The sequence below is a fragment of the Crotalus tigris genome, unplaced genomic scaffold (assembly GCF_016545835.1).
Source record: "Crotalus tigris isolate CLP2741 ecotype Arizona unplaced genomic scaffold, ASM1654583v1 scf7180000019068.10715455, whole genome shotgun sequence".
In the NCBI taxonomy this organism is placed as follows: Eukaryota; Metazoa; Chordata; class Lepidosauria; order Squamata; family Viperidae; genus Crotalus; species Crotalus tigris.
This window is the reverse complement of record NW_024097358.1, coordinates 2,921,309-2,940,159: the sequence shown is the minus strand read 5'-3', so window position 1 is coordinate 2,940,159 and position 18,851 is coordinate 2,921,309. Positions and strand designations below refer to the sequence as shown.

The 18,851-nt window shown below is 41.9% G+C and overlaps 1 protein-coding gene across 2 annotated transcripts in view; it reads right to left on the bottom strand.

The window, feature by feature from the left end:
* Positions 1-17,189, bottom strand: part of ABHD2 (abhydrolase domain containing 2, acylglycerol lipase) — a 32,651-nt gene extending 15,462 nt beyond the window's left edge. Inside the window, exons 1-4 of one of the 2 annotated variants that reach the window (XM_039359350.1) lie at positions 17,058-17,189; positions 10,929-11,008; positions 8,119-8,320; positions 964-1,139 (exon numbers count right to left, since the gene is read on the bottom strand). In XM_039359350.1, the coding sequence (XP_039215284.1) occupies positions 964-1,139; positions 8,119-8,312 (370 nt within the window). In that variant the 5' untranslated portion in view covers positions 8,313-8,320; positions 10,929-11,008; positions 17,058-17,189. Of the gene's footprint in view, positions 1-963; positions 1,140-8,118; positions 8,321-10,928; positions 11,009-16,681; positions 16,835-17,057 lie in introns of those variants that run through there. The other variant, XM_039359351.1, reaches the window with a different exon arrangement.
* Between the last annotated feature and the right edge of the window lie 1,662 nt (positions 17,190-18,851).

Here is an 18,851-nt window from a genome sequence, read left to right as displayed (position 1 = left end):
AGGAATGCCCTGGAGAGGAACATATTTTAGACATCGGGCAGACGTTTCCAAGACACCTGGATACTTCAAACCCAATGGCGCCTTTTCCCTTCCAACGGACAACTTCGCGTATAACGTTAGGGGGAATTCTTTCAAGCAAACAAAACAGGTTTCAGATTTAATTAAGCTCCTCAACAGGGTGGGGTGGGGGGGATCCCAGTCTTTACAGTCTATTTAACAGACCTTAATCCCAAGCATGATTGATTGATTGACTGGTAGTCCTCAACTTACGACCACCACTGAGCCCAAAATGTCTGTTGTTAAGCCAGGCATTTGTTAAGTGAGTTTTGCCTCATTTTACGACCTTTCCTGCCACAGTTGTTAAGTGAATGGCTGCAGTTGATACGTTAGGAATCTGGTTCTTAAGCGAATCCGGGTTCCCCACTGACTTTGATTGCCAGGAGGTCACCAAAGGGGATTGCGTGACTCCGGGACACTGCAACGGTCGTAAAATACGAACTAGTTGCCAAGCGTCTGAATTTTGATCACGTGGCCACGGAGGTGCTACAAAGGTGGTTAATTGTGACAAATGGCCATAACTTTTTTTTCACTGCCGTCGTAACTTGGAACGGTCACTAAATGAACTGTGGCGAGTCAAGGACTATCTGTATATAGCCGCCTATCTCACAGAGTGATCGTTATGAGTAACAGGAATAACATTTGACATTCTAGCCCTAAAAAAGAACTCAATGCCTCTTATCTGAGAGCTATAAAAATAATCTCTATTTGTACACACCACATAGCCAGCTCTTGGGCCAGAGGTTCCAAAGTCAGGCCACCAGACCAAACGCTGAAACTCAGGCCAGAATTATAAAGCCAATAAATCTCCAGTCTCTCCGTGGGAGTAAATGTTGCAGCCGGTACTTTCTGCAAATATTTACTCAAACTTCCGGGTAGAGAAATAACAGATAGGCACAGGCTAACCTTTGCTGCTGTTTTCAGCTAGCGGTTCAAAGAGGTCAAAAGTGGCTGTGGCGCCATCTGACATGGTGAGGTACTTGCGAAGCCCGTAAGGATGTGGCGAACTTACTCTCCCCATCTTCCCGTAAAGGGCAGTCTGAATGTGCCCACTCTTACCCCAGATCAAAGGTGGAATGTACCTAAAGAGAAAATGGAAAGGCATGGATTGAAACAAATTGCAAACATGCGCTTTTTGCCTTAAGACACATCTTTAATGATGGTGCAAATACTTACATTTTCAGAGAAAGGTGGTGGTGAGGAACCACATACATAAAAAGTGCTTTTAAAAAAATGAAATGAATAGAGGAGAAAATAAAGGAATAACCAAAGTACAGGATATCATTGTAATAATTCAGAGTTACAATTCTATATACATTATTCATAAAAGCAATATAAACAAACAAACAAATAAGTATCTTTAATTGATTAGCAGGCTGCCTTGGACACAAATGGTTACCTCTGTAAAAGCAATCTAAACAAAAGATCTTTAATTTATTAACAGGCCACTTTGGACACAATTGTTTACTTCTAGACAAGCCACATAAATAAAGGTAGATCTTTGTTAGCAAGCCATCTTGGACACAAATGTTTACCTAAGTTAATGTACAATCTAGATAGCTCAAATAAATAGCAGAGGTCAGAGTTAAAAGCCATGGGGCAACAGATGGCAAATCTGAGGACTGGGTATAATTTAGTGACCTTTGAAAAAACACTTCCAAAGGCAGCATCTTTTAAGAGAGCAAACAACCTATGTATTAGACTCATCAAGAAAGTGCCATAACTGAGGCTAAAACAGATGGTCCTTTATCTTAAATTTATGGTTCCAGATATACTAAAGGAGAAATGACAAAGAAGAGGAAATGAAGAGGTTAAAAATGGAGGGATATCGCTTTCAACAGTACCATCCTGCCAGAAAAACACCTGGCTAGCATTTCCAAACTATCAAACAGGACTAGCTTTCTTTAGAGGTTAATTATTAAGAAATACATAAGAATGGCCCCATTGATCAAGTCAGGAGCCATTTAGCCTCTTACAGAGCTCAATCAAAAGCCTCTGGGATATTTACAAGTAGGAGGTGGAGAAATCACATCTACACTCCCATTCTATCTGTAGAACATGTTTCAAAATGTTTCCACCCTTACTGCAGTACTGAGATGTTGAAATTTTTCAACGAGTGGAAAGGGAAGTCTCCTCTAGGCATTCTGTGATATTTGGAGTTACACAGACTAAGCACTCAGGACACAGGGGAGCTCACCATAGGCTACAGATGGAGGGGAAATATATGAAAACCGCCAGAAGCCTTGGCATTTTGGAATTTCTTGCTAATTTTAAGGCTGAAAATTGAATAATAGACATGCTAATTTGCACAGGACCAATCAGTCAACTGACCCACCAATAGTACAATATTTTCAGGACTAACTCCTTGGCCCAGAGAAAAAAGTCTCAGTTTCTGGAAGTATTATGAAATAATCCAAAGCATAACCTCTTCAATATGTATTAAGTTCTCCTTAGAGCAATGCAAGGGTTTCAGGGAAACCTGAAGCATATGCATACTGGATTGGTGCATCTCACTGAAAGGATTACACATTTTGCAGGAGGCGGGCATGCACACACATGCATACACACATCCCATATATAAAGGCATCTGCAAGAGGGATAAATGATGGAAGTAGCATTATTCCATCTTTTCGGTACATGTGTTGGGGATGATGCACACATATACAAACAGATGGGCCCTGAGTCACAACAATAAGATGCTGCTTTTGCCATCCACAAAAACTTTGGATCCTGCAAATTGGACTGAGTGCAAGTAAGGACATTGGCACCGCGGCTAATTGTACTGCTCCACATTAGATCAAATTTATGGGGCAGGAGAGTCACGCTGGCACTTCTTGCACTTCATGCAGCAATGTTCTGTCAAATAACAGCTAGTCAAGGTTGCTCAAGAACCTGAATGCAGCTTGTAAAGTAATTAGCATCCTCATTATCGGGAGGAAAAGCTGAAATACTTGTTACAGAAATGGCTTGAAACATTGTTATAGAAATGACTTCAAACGCTGATATAGAAATGGCTTGAAACATTGTCATAGAAAAATAGGAAGCAAAGGGTTGACTGTAACTTTTTTTGTTTTTGTTTTCTGTTGCATTAAAAAAAATCAGAAGTCAGTTTCTTTCCGTACCTCTCATTTTTCTTTAACTTTGTTTCATTTCTCTTTGTGTTTTACATTAGGATAAACTTTAGTAAAATATATGAAAGGGCAATAAAAGTTGAGACAGTTGGAATATAGAAATGCTCGGTGGGTAATAGAGTGGCATGCATACAAAAAGGAATGAAAGAGCCTGCAGAAGACACCAGGAACAAAAAAGAGAAAAAGAGCTGGTCACTTATCCAAGGAATTTGTGATGTCATGGAATCTCTGACTGCAATAAAGTTAAGGCGGTGGGATCACTAGGATTGTAATCCTATCCTATTTGTTTGTAGAGACATTCATACATCTTTCACTGACAAGTCTGGCTAACCCAGTGGTTCTCAACCTGTGGGTCGGGACCCCATTTGGGGTCGAATGACCATTTCACGGGGGTCACCAAACAACGCAGTCTGCCATTTTTTCCCCCTTTTCCTTAGCTGTGCTACTCCCTTTTATTCTATTGGTTTTTGAAAGCCAATAGAATAGACTCTCTTGAATAGAGTCTAATTCTATTGGCTTTCAAAAGCCAACAGGAATTGTCCAGGCTGTCTCTGCCCTGCTGAGCAGGGCAGAGCCAAAAGTCCCATTCTGCAAACGGTGCTGCACCAGTTGAGTAGTCCTCGACTTACGACTGGTTGGGGGGTCACGGCATTAAAAAGATTTGAGAACCACTGGGCTAACATACCTACAAATAACCTTACCAGAGTCTCAAGCACCCTAACCAGAACAGTCAAGTCTTTCAAGATTTCTGAAATATCATCAAGGGGCATTGATATCTTGAATGCCACACGGATATCAAGAACCTCAATCCAGGTGGCTTCCAAAAAGTCAGTGAATCATGCTTGGAACCCCTTGTTTGGCACATCCCTATTATTCAAGTATTCTGCTAAGGGGGAGTGGTGGAACAACACTATCTTGCTAATTATGCTAGGGATATTCAGACCTTTGCTGCATGCTGTTTGCAGATGTATTACGTTATGACCAGTATTAACTATTGTTGAATGAATTGGAGGTGACCCAGAACAAACAGCCAGATTGATGTAATAACTGAGTTGGTGGAAAGAGAATTAAATCCCATCAACTGTGACCTGAGAATGCTACTTTTCATGTGCCTATTTGAAAAAACTTGACTGCTTCACAAGCTGATTTTATTAGAACTGAAAAGTACAGTTTGACCTACATGTGTTGTTATCCATTTGTTAGATCAAGCTAGAAGAAGTATGTAAAATCTCCTAAGCTTCAATAAGATCCTTGGAATTCCCACCATGAAACACAGCAATTAAAATTCCATGCATTCTGCCCCAAATTTAATCGCAGCAAGTTTTTTTCCCTGTTCCACACTTTGTATCATTTGTCATTTCTGAAGCTGTCTAAATGCAGGTGTTTTAAAAACTCCTAGAATTACTTTATCTGTCAAAGTCTTGGGTTTTTAAGTACAAACCCATTACAACAGATCCAGCTAATTAAAAAGTTATACAACATATTGCTGGACGTTGGTGTTTTGTTGTTGTTGTTGTTTTGCTAGTTCACAAGGAAAAGATTTAGCTGAATGTAAACCCATTGGAGGGGACAGAAGTTTAGCATCAGTTACTTGTATAATGCAGATATTGTTCAGGAACAAAATTGGTTCCTTGAAAAAATATTTATGAGAAGCAGGTCTTCCAGATCTATGGATGAGCAAACGTAACATAATATCGTGCCTTTACTTGTGGGTTAGGGTAGGAATTTTGTGTTCAATGTTCTGGGAAAGGGCAGAATATGCTGACTTCTACTCATGATGTCATAAGAATTACTTGTTCCTGAGGATACAGAAAAGTTAAAAAGTAATTGGTTCATTTCTGGAGAAAATGGCTCTTTATTTCCTAGCTATTTGATGCTTTCCCATCCCTCTTTTGTGTGTATGTATGTGTTTCCCAAAGAACATCATACCTCATCAGCTTCAATATTTCTGAGGGGGGAACAGATAAACTTTACACGTCATATCTGCAGTTTTGATTATTATTATTATTAGTGTTAATTTTTTACATTATGTTGATATTAACTGCAGAATTAATGACAATTTGTTTACCTTTAGTAGTATATTATACCTTAGAACTAAAATACTTCCTGGCATGGCTCCCTTACATCAAAAAAAATTTTTTTTAAAAAAAAGATAATATAACTAATAGGAGTAGTCAGCAAAGTAAAGAAGTAAGACAAGTACTGATATAGCACAAAAACCTGTAGAAGTATAATACAAAATCAGAGCTAAACAGCCTCCCTGAAGCAGTGGAGCATTTCCCTGTGGTTCAGTGTTCCATGAATTCAGACACAATAGCCAAATAACAAGTTAGCATAAAGTGTGGGTTTGCAAATCAGCAACCACCCAAAGAACCAACATTGCTTTCCTTTTACTTCTAAGCACAGATGGGAGAGGAGAATAGGGTTATTTGCATGTGTGCATATGGTTACACACCAAACTCAGAGGCCTGGAGGGAACTTTTCTTCACAATGCACTCAGATTACCGTGGGGCAAAAGCAGTAATCAGACTGTATTCTGCCAGCACACAATACAAGTGAAAACCTTCTTGATATCGGTAGCAAAACTGGATAATCCAATTAGTAAACTTTCTCCAAAGAAAGCACCAGGCAGGCATTCATTGTCTGGCAATAAGAAACAGTGGGTGAGTTGCACAAGCTGACTGTGTCTTCAGGGGGCTTTTGTTACTCGGAATTAAAACGTATAGCCTTATTCTCTTGTCATGCAATATTAAGTGGAATGAGTTTTAAAATGTCTGAAGAGGGCTGCTGGTTGAGGCTTAAATTCTAAACGGTGATCAATGGGAGATATTCAGCGGGGGGGGGGAAGCACCAACAGTTTGTTTTTCTCCAAAGGGGCACAGGGGAATCACTATTCAGGATATGAAAACATAAAACATAAAAGCACAAACTATTTACACAAGGTGACGTAAGGGTTGCATCTGAAGAGACCCAGGACATTTTTAAATAATGGGTAAGTTTTTGTTTTTAATTAATTACCCCTTTTTTTTCTTAAACTGCCACAGCAGCATTCATATCATAAGCATCTCTTGAGTAATGCCCTAAGTGAAGCACTGCAAAATACTCGAAAACATGCACTGTAAGTGAACATTATCATCAGGTTAAGACTAAAGTAAGTCCTTGGAAGATCTTACAGAACACATTATAAAAACCACTGTCAAACAGTAAGAAGTGATAGTAATAAGAAGGATTATTTGCAGCCCTAACCTACATCACATCTATCCCCTTTCCCAAATGGTTCAAGGACAGAATGTGAAATAGACAGGTGTTACTGACATATTTTCACAGCCATTCAGAAGCACAGGGTGCAAAAAAGAAAAAAAGAAAAGAAACCAGAGGCTTGGCAACTGACTACAAAGGGAGTCTGAGATTGCACAAGACTTCCTAAGGCAAATATGTACAGCTCCTTCAAATATCCAAAACAAAACAATTTAGTCTATAATTAGACTGGCCGATTTAGTCCCTACCTGAATTTCAACTTCAGGTATAGGCCTTTAGAAGTGCTTTTTTTTCCAAGAAGTGGTTTTGCAGCTTCTCCAATTCAACCACACCTTGATCCGGGCTGAATTGATGGTTTCAGATGTATAGGTCGACCTCACCTTACCCACAGTTTGTTTGGTGACTGTGCAAAGTTACAATGGCATTGAACAAAGCAACTTATGAGCACTTACGACCTTTGTAACATCCCTATGATCATGTGACCAAAATCCAGATGCTTGGCAACCTTTTCATATTTGGGACCGTTGCTGCGTCCCAAGATCATGTGATCCCCTTTTACAACCTTTTGACAAGCAAAGTTGATGAGGAAGCCAGATTCACTTAACTACCATGTTGCTAACTTAACAGCTGCACTGATTCACTTAATAATAATAATAAAGTTGGAAGGGACCTTGGAGGTCATCGAGTCCAACCCCCTGCTCAGGCAGGAAGCCCTATACCATTTCAGACAAATGACTGTCCAGTCTCTTCTTAAAAAACTTCCAGTGAATGGGGCAAAACTCACTTTAACAAATGTTTTCCTCAGCCACATCAATTTTGGGCTCTCCCTCCAGGATTTATAGACTTTTGTAAAGCGGGCACTTTTAATTAAGCAAAGCAAATTTCACTTAGTGTAGGATGAGGTTCGTAAGGCAAGGCTTTTTTTGACGTCAAGAAAGAGCCTAACCTGATGAGGTGGCTTCCAGTTTTGTACCTTGCTTCCTCTTACCTCGTTAACCCCTAAATCAAAAGGGCACTGCAGCTGCCAAAAAGGCCAACACAGTGCTAGGCTGCATTAACAGAGGGATAGAATCAAGATCACGTGAAGTATTAATACCACTCTTCAATGCCTTGGTAAGGCCACACTTGGAATACTGCATCCAGTTTTGGTCACCACGATGTAAAAAAGATGTTGAGACTCTAGAAAGAGTACAGGGAAGAGCAACAAAGATGATTAGGGGACTGGAGGCTAAAACATATAAGGAACGGTTGCGAGAATTGGGTATGTCTAGTTTAACGAAGAGAAGGACAAGGGGGGACATGATAGCAGTATTCCCATATCTCAGGGGCTGCCATAAAGAAGAGGGAATTAAGCTATTTTCCAAAGCACCTGAAGGCAGGACAAGAAGCAACGGGTGGAAACTAATCAAGGAGAGAAGCAACCTAGAACTAAGGAGAAACTTCCTGACAGTTAGAACAATTAACCAGTGGAACAACCTGCCTCCAGAAGCGGTGAATGCTCCAACACTGGAAGTTTTTAAGAAGAGACTGGACGCCTATTTGTCCGAAATGGTGTAGGGTTTCCTGCCTGAGCAGGGGGTTGGACTAGATGACCTCCAAGGTCCCTTCCAACTTTACTACTATTACTATTACAAAATAGCCAAATAGTTCCATATACGGCTAGGCTACTCACTCTTTGGTTAGGAGAGGGCACGACTTGATTAGGAAGCGGGCTAAAGGTGTGTCTTGGTATATCAGCTCAGGAGGTGCGGTTGGGCTCTTCAGATTCAGGCAACGAACAATAATGTAAAGAACAGCAGCGACAGCAGCCAATTTAACCCCATCAAACACCGCCGGCAGCTCAGGGGTTTCTATTAAGGAACTCATCTTGCTATCTGAAAAAGAAAAAAAAAAAACATGTTTGGAAAACAGATGTTTGGCAACCAAAATTGTTACGAGGTGCAATAGTCCTTTATTAAATTATCAAGTTAAAAAAAAAAAAAAGCTTTCAAATCTAAGCCCACTCAACTCAAGGAAGCTTCGTCCAGTTCAGCATCGGAGGTTTGATTCACGTAACTGAAAGAAGTCTCTCGATCTGATATCAAAGGTTATTTTGAAGGCAAGAAATTGGGAGACCGTTAAGTTCCACCTCAGGTGTGAAATCTGGCTGGGTGACTTTGGGCCAATCACCAGGAGACTGTGAGTTCTAGTTCTGCCTTAGACGTAAAAGCTGGCTGGGAGACTTTAGGCCAGTGGTTCTCAACCTTTTTAATGCCGTGACCTTCCAACCGGTCATAAGTCGAGGACTACTCAACCGGCCGTAAGTCGAGGACTACTCAACTGGTGCAGCACCGTTTGCAGAATGGGACTTTTGGCGGGCTCAGCAGGGCAGAGACAGCCTGGACAATTCCTATTGGCTTTTGAAAGCCAATAGAATTAGACTCTATTCAAGAGAGTCTATTCTATTGGCTTTCAAAAGCCAATAGAATAAAAGGGAGTAGCACAGCTAAGGAAAAGGGGAAAAAAAATGGCGGACTGCGTTGTTTGGCGACCCCCGTGAAATGGTCATTCGACCCCAAATGGGTTCCCGACCCACAGGTTGAGAACCACTGCTTTAGGCCATTCTCTCAACCCCACCCACTTCACAGGGCTGCTATGATGAGGAAAATAGGAAGGAGTATCAAGTACATTCTCCACTTGGAGTTATTTATAAAAAATAATACAGGTGAGATAAAAATAAATGAATCCATTTTACTGCCACATTTTCAAATGATAAAAGCTTCTTCAATCTAAGAGTACTACCCAGAACCCCACATTTCATTCTAGATTAAAACGGTGCAGTTTTTATTCCGAGAAAAATATTTACTCCACTGGAAAATCTTTTATTTGCTTATTACATTTCAGTGGCTTAGCTATGTACCAAGGAAAGAAGCCTTATCTGAAAGACAAATTCAATTAATTGTATTAAGATAAGCCCACTGGAGAAGGTTAATGGGGTATGTTAGATGACCTTGAAAGGAGCATGGGAAAGAGATGCTGCTTAGGAAACAATCAGACAAGAGAGGGTGGAGCTCCCAGTGGCTTATGGGTCCGACAAAGAAATTTAGGAAGGACCCTCCCTAACCGATCAAGCAGTTAAAAGAGCTGGCAGGAAATTTGTGCCTTTAGACCAGGGGTTCTCAACCTGTGGGTCGGGACCCCATTTGGGGTCGAACGACCATTTCACGGGGGTCGCCAAACAACGCAATCCGCCATTTTTTCCCCCTTTTCCTTAGCCGTGCTACTCCCTTTTATTCTATTGGCTTTTGAAAGCCAATAGAACAGACTCTCTTGAATAGAGTCTAATTCTATTGGCTTTCAAAAGCCAATAGGAATTGTCCAGGCTGTCTCTGCTCTGCTGAGCCTGCCAAAAGTCCCAAGTCTGCAAACGGTGCAGCACCAGTTGAGTAGTCCTCGACTTACGACCGGTTGAGTAGTCCTCGACTTACGACCGGTTGGGGGGGGGTCGCGGCATTAAAAAGGTTGAGAACCACTGCGTTAGACTTAACAAAATTCTATGAACGGAATAGATTTAGTTCATCCAGCTGTATTTCCCCTCTGGTTTACCTGGGAGGGTTGACAAATCTATTTTGCAAGTCTGAAAGTACAAACTTTTTAACTGCTGGATCCATTAGGGCAGGTCCTCCCTACTTTTCTTTCTCTGACTGTTAAGCCAACCGGGGGCTCCTGTCTCTTTTACCTGTTTTCTAGACAGCATCTCTTCCCCTTCATCCCCCAAAGTTCATCCACACATTCCCATTACAAAAAGGTGCTAAATAAAATGCACGTAATCCCTTACAAAAGGAAGGCCGTTTAGAACGGCTCAGAAATGGATTGAATATATTTTACCACCTTCCTTTTTTCTGTTGGAGATATTAGTCACACAGGCAATGACTATGCACCGTACAGGAGCAACCCACATTTTTATCAATGCTCTTCAGGTTTTTTTTTATACAACGGCCGCACGTGTTTGATAGTACTGTAGATTATCTGTTTTACTTTATGACTAATAAACTATGTCTCGTTTCAAACCTTAATCCAGTGGGGGGGGGAATGGAAAAAAGGATGTTTCACTAGGACAGGGGTGTCAAACTCACTACGTCACATGATGTGTCATGACGTATCGTGACTTTTTTTTTCCATTGCCGGCAATGGGATGGGTGCGGTTTCGCCATGACGCATCCGGCACGCGGGCCGGCAGTTTTTGACACCCCTGCGCTAGGATATCAAGTCTGTCTTTAAATGTGTAATCTGAATTACACTCTCTAATTTTGTAATCCTATTTGATATAGTATCCTGGCCCAAATTTTAACCAGAAGACTATAAGCACGTACAGGAAAGAGGCAGAGAGGGAATATTCCATTACTTCCTGGTTTGCTTGGCTTGGTCCTTTGGCAGAAACAATAGCTAGTTAATATATTATAATACTGTACAAACAATGCATTCCAAGCATACAAAACCCACCTGTGTAGTATGAGACTTATTCTTAAGAACAGGAAACTCCAGACCATCTAAGCAAATATGAAGTCCAATGCAAAATCAACCTACAAAACAAAAGCAGATTGTATATCACTTTACTGGCAGCAGCAACTCACACGAGAAACAAGTCACAACAAAGCATAGGTATCCTACTTAAAACAAAAGCCCTCTGCTATACTATTTTTAAGCTATTCCATATAAATCTATTAGACAGAAGCCCCTTCAACTGCATCTACATCATTATTTATCCATGGGGAGAACAATGTGCATAAAAATTATCTTCATATTAATGCAAATCAATTTTATGTTCATCACGTGGTCAGGTGATCCAAATTCAAACGCTTGGCAACCGATTCATATTTATGACGGTTGCAGCATCCCGGAATCATGTGATCCCCCTTTGCCATCTTCTGACAAGTAAAGTCAATGAGGAAGCCAGATTCACTTAACAACGGTATTATTTAACAACCGCAGGGCTTCACTTAGCAACTGTGGCAAAAGGTCGTAAAATGGGGCAAAACTCACTTAACGGTCACGCTTAGCAACAGGCTCAATTGGGGTCGTTAAGTTGGGGACTACCTGTTGTCCGTGGGATTTTGTCTAAATAAAACTTTGATAGGGCTTACCAAATCATTCTATGTCTATATTACAAGCTGCGTTTTAAAATTCTCCACTTTAAAAACACTTCACATTTTAACCTGGGGAATTTAGACTCGTATCCAAAGCACCTCAATTATGAAGCTAGTTTTGTGCTTATTTTAATGCAATGCTATGCCACCATTTGCAATTATTTCTAGGGAGCAGAGGATGTCCTGCCATTTATTAATCAACTTATTTAAACAGCATTTAAATAGCATTTTGAAAGGTGGAGCCCTTTGCTCTTTTGCAGCAGTTCCCACATACAGTAATTGAAATTGAGACATTAAATGCTAAATGACAGGCTTACGTCCATTTTTACAAGACTCTTTTCAGGCTTGTATAACAGTTCTGAAAGGAAGTGAACTCATTTGTAAAATATTCACTCCTAAAATGGTTACATTAGTAGCAATAGCAATGAGATTTTTGTTTTTGATATAGTTTACAACACAGGAAGTTCAAATGCGTTATGTGCATGTTTTGCATATATTTCTCTCTCTCTCTGTGTGTGTGTGTGTGTGCGTGTATACCAGTGGTTCTCAACCTTTTTAATGTTGCAACCCCCAACCGGTCGTAAGTCGAGGACTACTCAACCGGTCGTAAGTCGAGGACTACTCAACTGGTGCAGCACCGTTTGCAGAATGGGACTTTTGGTGGGCTCAGCAGGGCAGAGACAGCCTGGACAATTCCTATTGGCTTTTGAAAGCCAATAGAATAAAAGGGAGTAGCACAGCTAAGGAAAAGGGGGGGGGGGGGAAATGGTGGACTGCGTTGTTTGGCGACCCCCGTAAAATGGTCGTTCGACCCCAAATGGGGTCCCGACCCACAGGTTGAGAACCACTGGTGTATACAGTTAATGTACAACTTTAATACAGTAAATTAGTCATAAAGTAAAACAGAAAATCAATAATGCTATCAAACAGCTATAAGGTCTCCAGCTTGAGCAGGGATTGGACTAGACTAGAATTTCCAAGATTTCCCAACCTATTATTCTATGGTTCAATATTATAATTTCAAGTTTTCATTTATATTACTTATTGATTCTTGGCACAAGTTTATTTGCAGCCACTCTCAGATATCCCAATGGCTTAATTTTGTAGGAGGCAACTTCTTATTTTTACTACAATAACAAGAATTCTGGTAATCTGCCTTACTCATCCCATAACCTCTGTCATTCCTTTATTTCTTCTGAAAACTGCTAGCTACATCAGAGACAATTAACTTTTCCTTTAACATGCCAATTTCTTCACTTGAAAGAAAGTATTCTCATATGCAATCTGTATTTTACAGTTTAAAGTACAATTTTTTTAAAAAAAAATCATATTTCTGGACTTCTTAGTGCAAAGGAAAAACTTCATTCTACTAATCACCATGCCAAAAGCCAATCAAACCCTTTACAAATCTGTTGCCTCAATAAAAAGGCCACAAATGTGTTAAAGCTTTATACCATATTGTTAAAGGGTCTGAAGAGCAATAAAAGAGAATGTTTTCAGTCATTTCAGACTTGGCACAAATTCTCCTATCTCATATAAACAAAGCAAACATCCCATAAAATCTGAAGAATGTTTTTAAAACAGCATTTTTAAAGAGGCGTCGAAGATTTGTTATATGACCAAAGTAAGAAATTCAAATCCATGCTTTTCCAACAAAATTGGGCATCCTATACAAGTAATTTGTCGAAAGAAAACATACATTGTTTTAAGTGCAAGAAAGGAATACATTGAAATTGCAGATGGTTCACCAGAAAATATCAGAAAACAATGCCTAGAGCTGAAATATAGTAGACAATATCAAGAAATGGGAAAAAAATCTACCAAAAGATATTGCAATATTTTGTATTAAAAGCGATTTAGAAGGTTCTGAAAAGTAAAATACTTGGCAATCGAATTATTTCCTGACCTCGCCATAGCCCCTATCTTGGTATCTTAATACTTATTGATAAATAAGTACAGCATTGGTGAAAATGTATGGTTATTGCTGGGTAAAAAACTATTTTTAAACGCCAGAAACTATGGAAGAATACATGCAATTCTGTGTCAATTGAATAGGCAAAAACATGCACTTGAACTGCAGTTCATTTCTCCATTCTGATAGCAATTCCAAGGAATCATGATTCCAGGAATCATTATCAGGAAGAAATCAGGATTTATATCAGGACATAAAACCAAACTATACAGCAACAGTAATATTCAGTGCAAGACACCACAGGAATTTGTTTACCCAACCCAACAGAACTATTAAATTGATAACACAATTAACTCCAGAGGACCAAAGAGTTTTGTACCTGGCAAGGCAAGATATTATCTAGTCTAGGCCTCCTCACACATTAATTGGACTAACACATTTTGTAAGCGATTGTGTAATTTTTTCCTGGCAAGCTACTTAACGTGACATTAAATAATCCAAATAAATAGCAAAAACCCCTAAAAAGCTATTAAAGAATAGACTGCACAGCTCAGCTACATAAGATGGGAGAAGTACGTGTGATGTAAGAATTAGAAGATATATAAACTACCCATTAAGGGGTCAAGTACAGTTGAAAAGGGATTAACTGTCAAAGAATTCTTGAAGCAAAAAACTTGGGGTGAAATCACTTTTCATCTTTGGAACGATGGCCAAAAAAACAAGGTGTAGATGCATTGTTCTCTCCCCCCACCTTAACTCAAGAAATAATAGGAAACATGCAGTGCAGGAACCATTAACAATCACAGAGTTGGAAGTTTTTCAAGTCATCAAACTCCATCTTTGCTAATGCAGATGACTTACTCCTGCAGATTTGAATCTGCAACATTATTATATTTTTATTCTATTTATTCATCCATCTAGGCAACGTATATACTTAATAGCTCTTCCTGGTGCCTCTTAGTTTCCCCATGACAACAACAACAACAACAACAACACTGTGAGGTGAGTTGGGCTAAGAGAGAATGGTTAGCCCTAAAGTCACCCAGCCAGCTTCCATGCCTAAGGCGGGACTACAATTCAGACTCTTGGTTTCTAGGCCAGCAGCTTAATCACTATGCCAAACTGGCTCTAACATCTCTACAAGGCCCGCTTCCAACTTCCATTTAAAAAACTACTGTATGTAAAAAAAAAAAAAAAAAAAAAATCCTCACCTTCTTCACAAACTACACAAATTGCTTTTTTAAAAATTTTAAATCTACCGGCTTGTTATCATCTAGAACTGAGAACACATCTGATCTATCTACTCTGTAAAAATAGGTGTTTAATTTAAAACTTTGACAGTAGTTTTGTTTCCTTTTATTGTCTCTTTTCTGTATAGTGGAAAAACCAGGAGGGAGAAAAGAGAAAGGATTAGCACAGTGGTTCTCAACCTGTGGGTCGGGACCCCATTTGGGGTCGAACGACCATTTCACGGGGGTCACCAAACAAGGCTGTCTGCCATTTTTTCCTCCTTTTCTTTGGCCAGGCCCCTGGCACCCGGTGATGTATAAGTGATTGAGGGTCACCACAACATGGGGAACTGTATTATGGGGTCGTGGCATTAGAAAGGTTGAGAACCACTGGATTAGCATAATGCCATCTATAAACCATGCCAGGAGAAAAGTGAGGCACAGCACATGAACCTCCCAAAGCAAAGCCACTGGTATTCTAATATGAACAGCTTATAAAGTGACAAACAAGAGGATAAGGAGAGAAAAGGCTATACTATAGGAAAACACTGCCCTTGAAGAGGAAAAAGCGGGAAGGTGAAAACAAATATGGCCTTTCATAATGGATATAGGAGTCCCTGGAAATTGGTTCATGTCTGGGATTCAAGTGATAATCCAAAATCAATTCAACCTCAAAGAAATTTGGAATTCCCATAAGAAAGGACATTCAGGAAGAGAGAAAGGCGGAGGCTGAGTGGAAGGTACCCTTGAAATAAATCACTGTACAATAATTGTATGAGATGAAAGAGGAAACTGAAAGAGGAAATCCTCTTTTGCCATCCCTGAATTCCTGGGCTGTTAAAAAAAAACAAGCTACGAAGGAGCAATTTCCTTTCCACCTTGGTGCAGCTGATACTTTTAAAGAAGTGCCTCCATTATATAGAGACATATTTCTATATGTTGTCCATGGGGTCGTGATGGGTCGGACACGACTTCGCAACTAACAACAACAACAATTTCTATATGTTTCCCCCCTGCTTTATTGTTCTTTGCCTCTTTCTGGGGGGAATTTAATCACGGATATCTTCAAGATGCATCTTATTCTCTCCATACCTCTCAATTAAGATAGGAGAAGCAATTAGGAGGGTTGAATCGCCTTCATATCCTGCTCAGGAATTTTGTCAAGGAAGCAGACTAGGGCTGCCAACTAGATCCCAGATTAGAAGGATCTTCAGCTGATCCAGGAGAGCTCTTCGTAGACATTCCTCATGACCTTTTGAGAAAGCCCCACCTTTCATCTCCTTTCTGCTGCCCAAGGCAAACCGACCTACCCATTTTTTTCCCCGTTAAGGTTTCTGTGATTATTGTCCCTTTGAGCAGGTCGAATCTCAAGCACCCAGCTTCCCAACCCAAAGTCTTTCCTTTTTGTACATTATTCAATGCCACCCAGTTGTTTTTGACCACCAGCCACCCTGTAGATCAGTGGTTCTCAACCTGTGGGTCGGGACCCCATTTGGGGTCGAACGACCATTTCACGGGGGTCGCCAAACAACGCAGTCCGCCATTTTTTCCCCCTTTTCTTTGGCCACGCCCCTGGCACCCAGTGATGTATAAGTGGTTGGGGGTCACCACAACGTGGGGAACTGTATTATGGGGTTCCGGCATTAGAAAGGTTGAGAACCACTGCTGTAGAGTCTCTCCATGATTACATTTCAGTTATCCCATTCAAAATGTTAGAAGAGTCTTTAAACAAAAAGAACATGTTATGACTTCCTTGGACACCTTTACAAAAATCCCGAATTAAAATGCCCTTGGAATAAAATGGCGGGGGGGTGGAAGAGAGAGAGAGAGGTAGGTTAGGAAAGAAACCCCCCCCAGGAGCTCTCTCCCCCCCCACAATAAAGTCAGTGAAGGGACCAAGCCCCCCCCGCCCATGCCATTTCCCAAGTGCCCTTCGTGGGTCAGTTACCTTCTCTCTCCCCCACCTACCTCGCAGGGTTGTTGTGAAGGTACAAACCAGCCCCCTCCCCTCCCACGGAGGGGCCCCGAGCTCTCCGAGGAAGAGAGGAAGCCGCGTCCTGCCCGACTCCGCGCAGGATGCAAATGGGAGAGAGAAAAACTACAGGCAAGGGCGATGCCAAGGCAAGGCGTCCCAACGGGCTGGCTGAGGCATGATGGGAGTTGTAGTCCAGCCCGTCTGGAGGATGACGGAGGGAGGGAGGGAGGATAACGCAGCCGCATCCACGGGGACGAAGGCGGGTGGGGGGGGGAGAAGGAGGCCCGCGGATGGAAAGGCGCCTCCGGATCTCGAGCCTGGGGACCGACTGACCCCTGCCCGACCCCTCGGCCCCGCTGCTCGCCTCACCTGTGCAGGCCCGACGCCGGCGGTCCCGCCGATTCCCGCCCGGATAACGACTCCCATCGAGACGCCCCCTCCGGCACGACCTTTCACACACCTTGCGCCGCCGTCGCCGGAGGCTCCTCCCACTCGCGGCCCGCCGTCTTTCTCACTCCATTGGCGGCGCCGCCTGCCACTCCCCGCCCCCAAGCGACACGGGATTGGCTCCCGGATGCCGGGTGCGACGAATATCGGAAAGAAATTGGGCGGAGGACTTTCAGGCCGCGAGAGCGGTGCCGCTCCCCGCGACGCCCCGCCCAGCCAGGAGAAGAGGCGGCGGGCAATTGGGTCCTTGTGACGCAATTGGTGGAGCGGGGAGTGACGGCGGGGAGGGGAAGGAGGAGGCGGAGCCCGAGAACGGGGCGGGGCCACGTCACGTGTGCCGCGGAAGGTAGCCTCAGCTCGCCGCCTCAGGCTGCCATTTTGAGTCACCCTCCTGGTGAGGGAGAAGCTATCCTGTTCGCGGAGAAGCTCTCTGGCCGCCCATGCCTAGCTCAGAATCCCGTTTATTCCGAAGGAAGTTGGATTATTTGGGTTGGTAGCAAGCTTAACGCGGCTATTTGCGAGTTTGCTCCATTAGCTGCCATTCCGACGCATCCTTGTATCCAATGGAGAAAACCGAGGTCTCGCACCGGTACAGATTAGGCCAGTGTTTCTCAACCTTGACCATTTTAAGGCATGTGGACTTCAACTCCCAGAATTGAATAGAGTCTCATTCTATTGGCTTTCAAAAGCCAATAGGAATTGTCCAGGCTGTCTCTGCCCTGCTGAGCCCGCCAAAAGTCCCATTCTGTCAACGGTGGTGCATCAGTTGAGTAGTCCTCGACTTACGACCGGTTGAGTAGTCCTCGACTTATGACCGGTTTGGGGGGGGGTCGCGGCATTAAAAAGGTTGAGAACCACTGTTTTAAATTATCCATCGCACAGTGAAAATCTCTTGCCACATGCAGAAACAGGAAGAGCAGAATGTGGATGATGTCAGTTGAGTCTGCATAGAAATACTAGTGGATTTAGTCTGGATTCTGGATTTGCGTATGTCAAAACAAAAAACACTTGGTTGTGTTAAATATTGAAAAGCTGCTAGTTGCCTGGCTGACCTAGTCAAGTGTGGGATGTGAATATTCTGCTATGGTATAAGCCCCAAGAACAAAGTAGATGTCAAGAGGAATAGTATATTCTCTGAAATTAAATAGTTCCCCACAAAAGGGGGTTTGTTTTTTTGGAATGCCTTGAGTATAGAATGGTGACAGTTCCTTGCGCACTAGAATTATGAACTGTATAAATTCGTAACCCTAGTGATGAATTAGTTATGAATTGTAATTCTTACAGTATATTGAGAAATATCAACAACCTAAGATATGCAGATGGTACCACTCTAATGGCAGAAAATGAAGAGGAACTAAAGAGCCTCTTGATGCGGGTGAAGAAGAGTGCAAAAGTTGGCTTGAAACTCAACATTAAGAAAACCAAGATCATGGCATCCGGCCCTCTCAATTCCTGGCAAATAGATGGGGAGGAAATGGAGGTAGTGACAGATTTTATCTTCCTGGGCTCCAAGATCACCATAGATGGGGACTGCAGCCAAGAAATTAAAAGACGCTCCTGGGGAGAAAAGCTATGGCAAATCTAGACAACATACTAAAAAGCAGAGACATCACCCTGCCAACAAAAGTGCGTATAGTCAAGGCCATGGTTTTCCCAGTTGCATTGTATGGCTGTGAAAGTTGGACTATAAAAAGGCTGAGCGCCAAAGAATTGAAG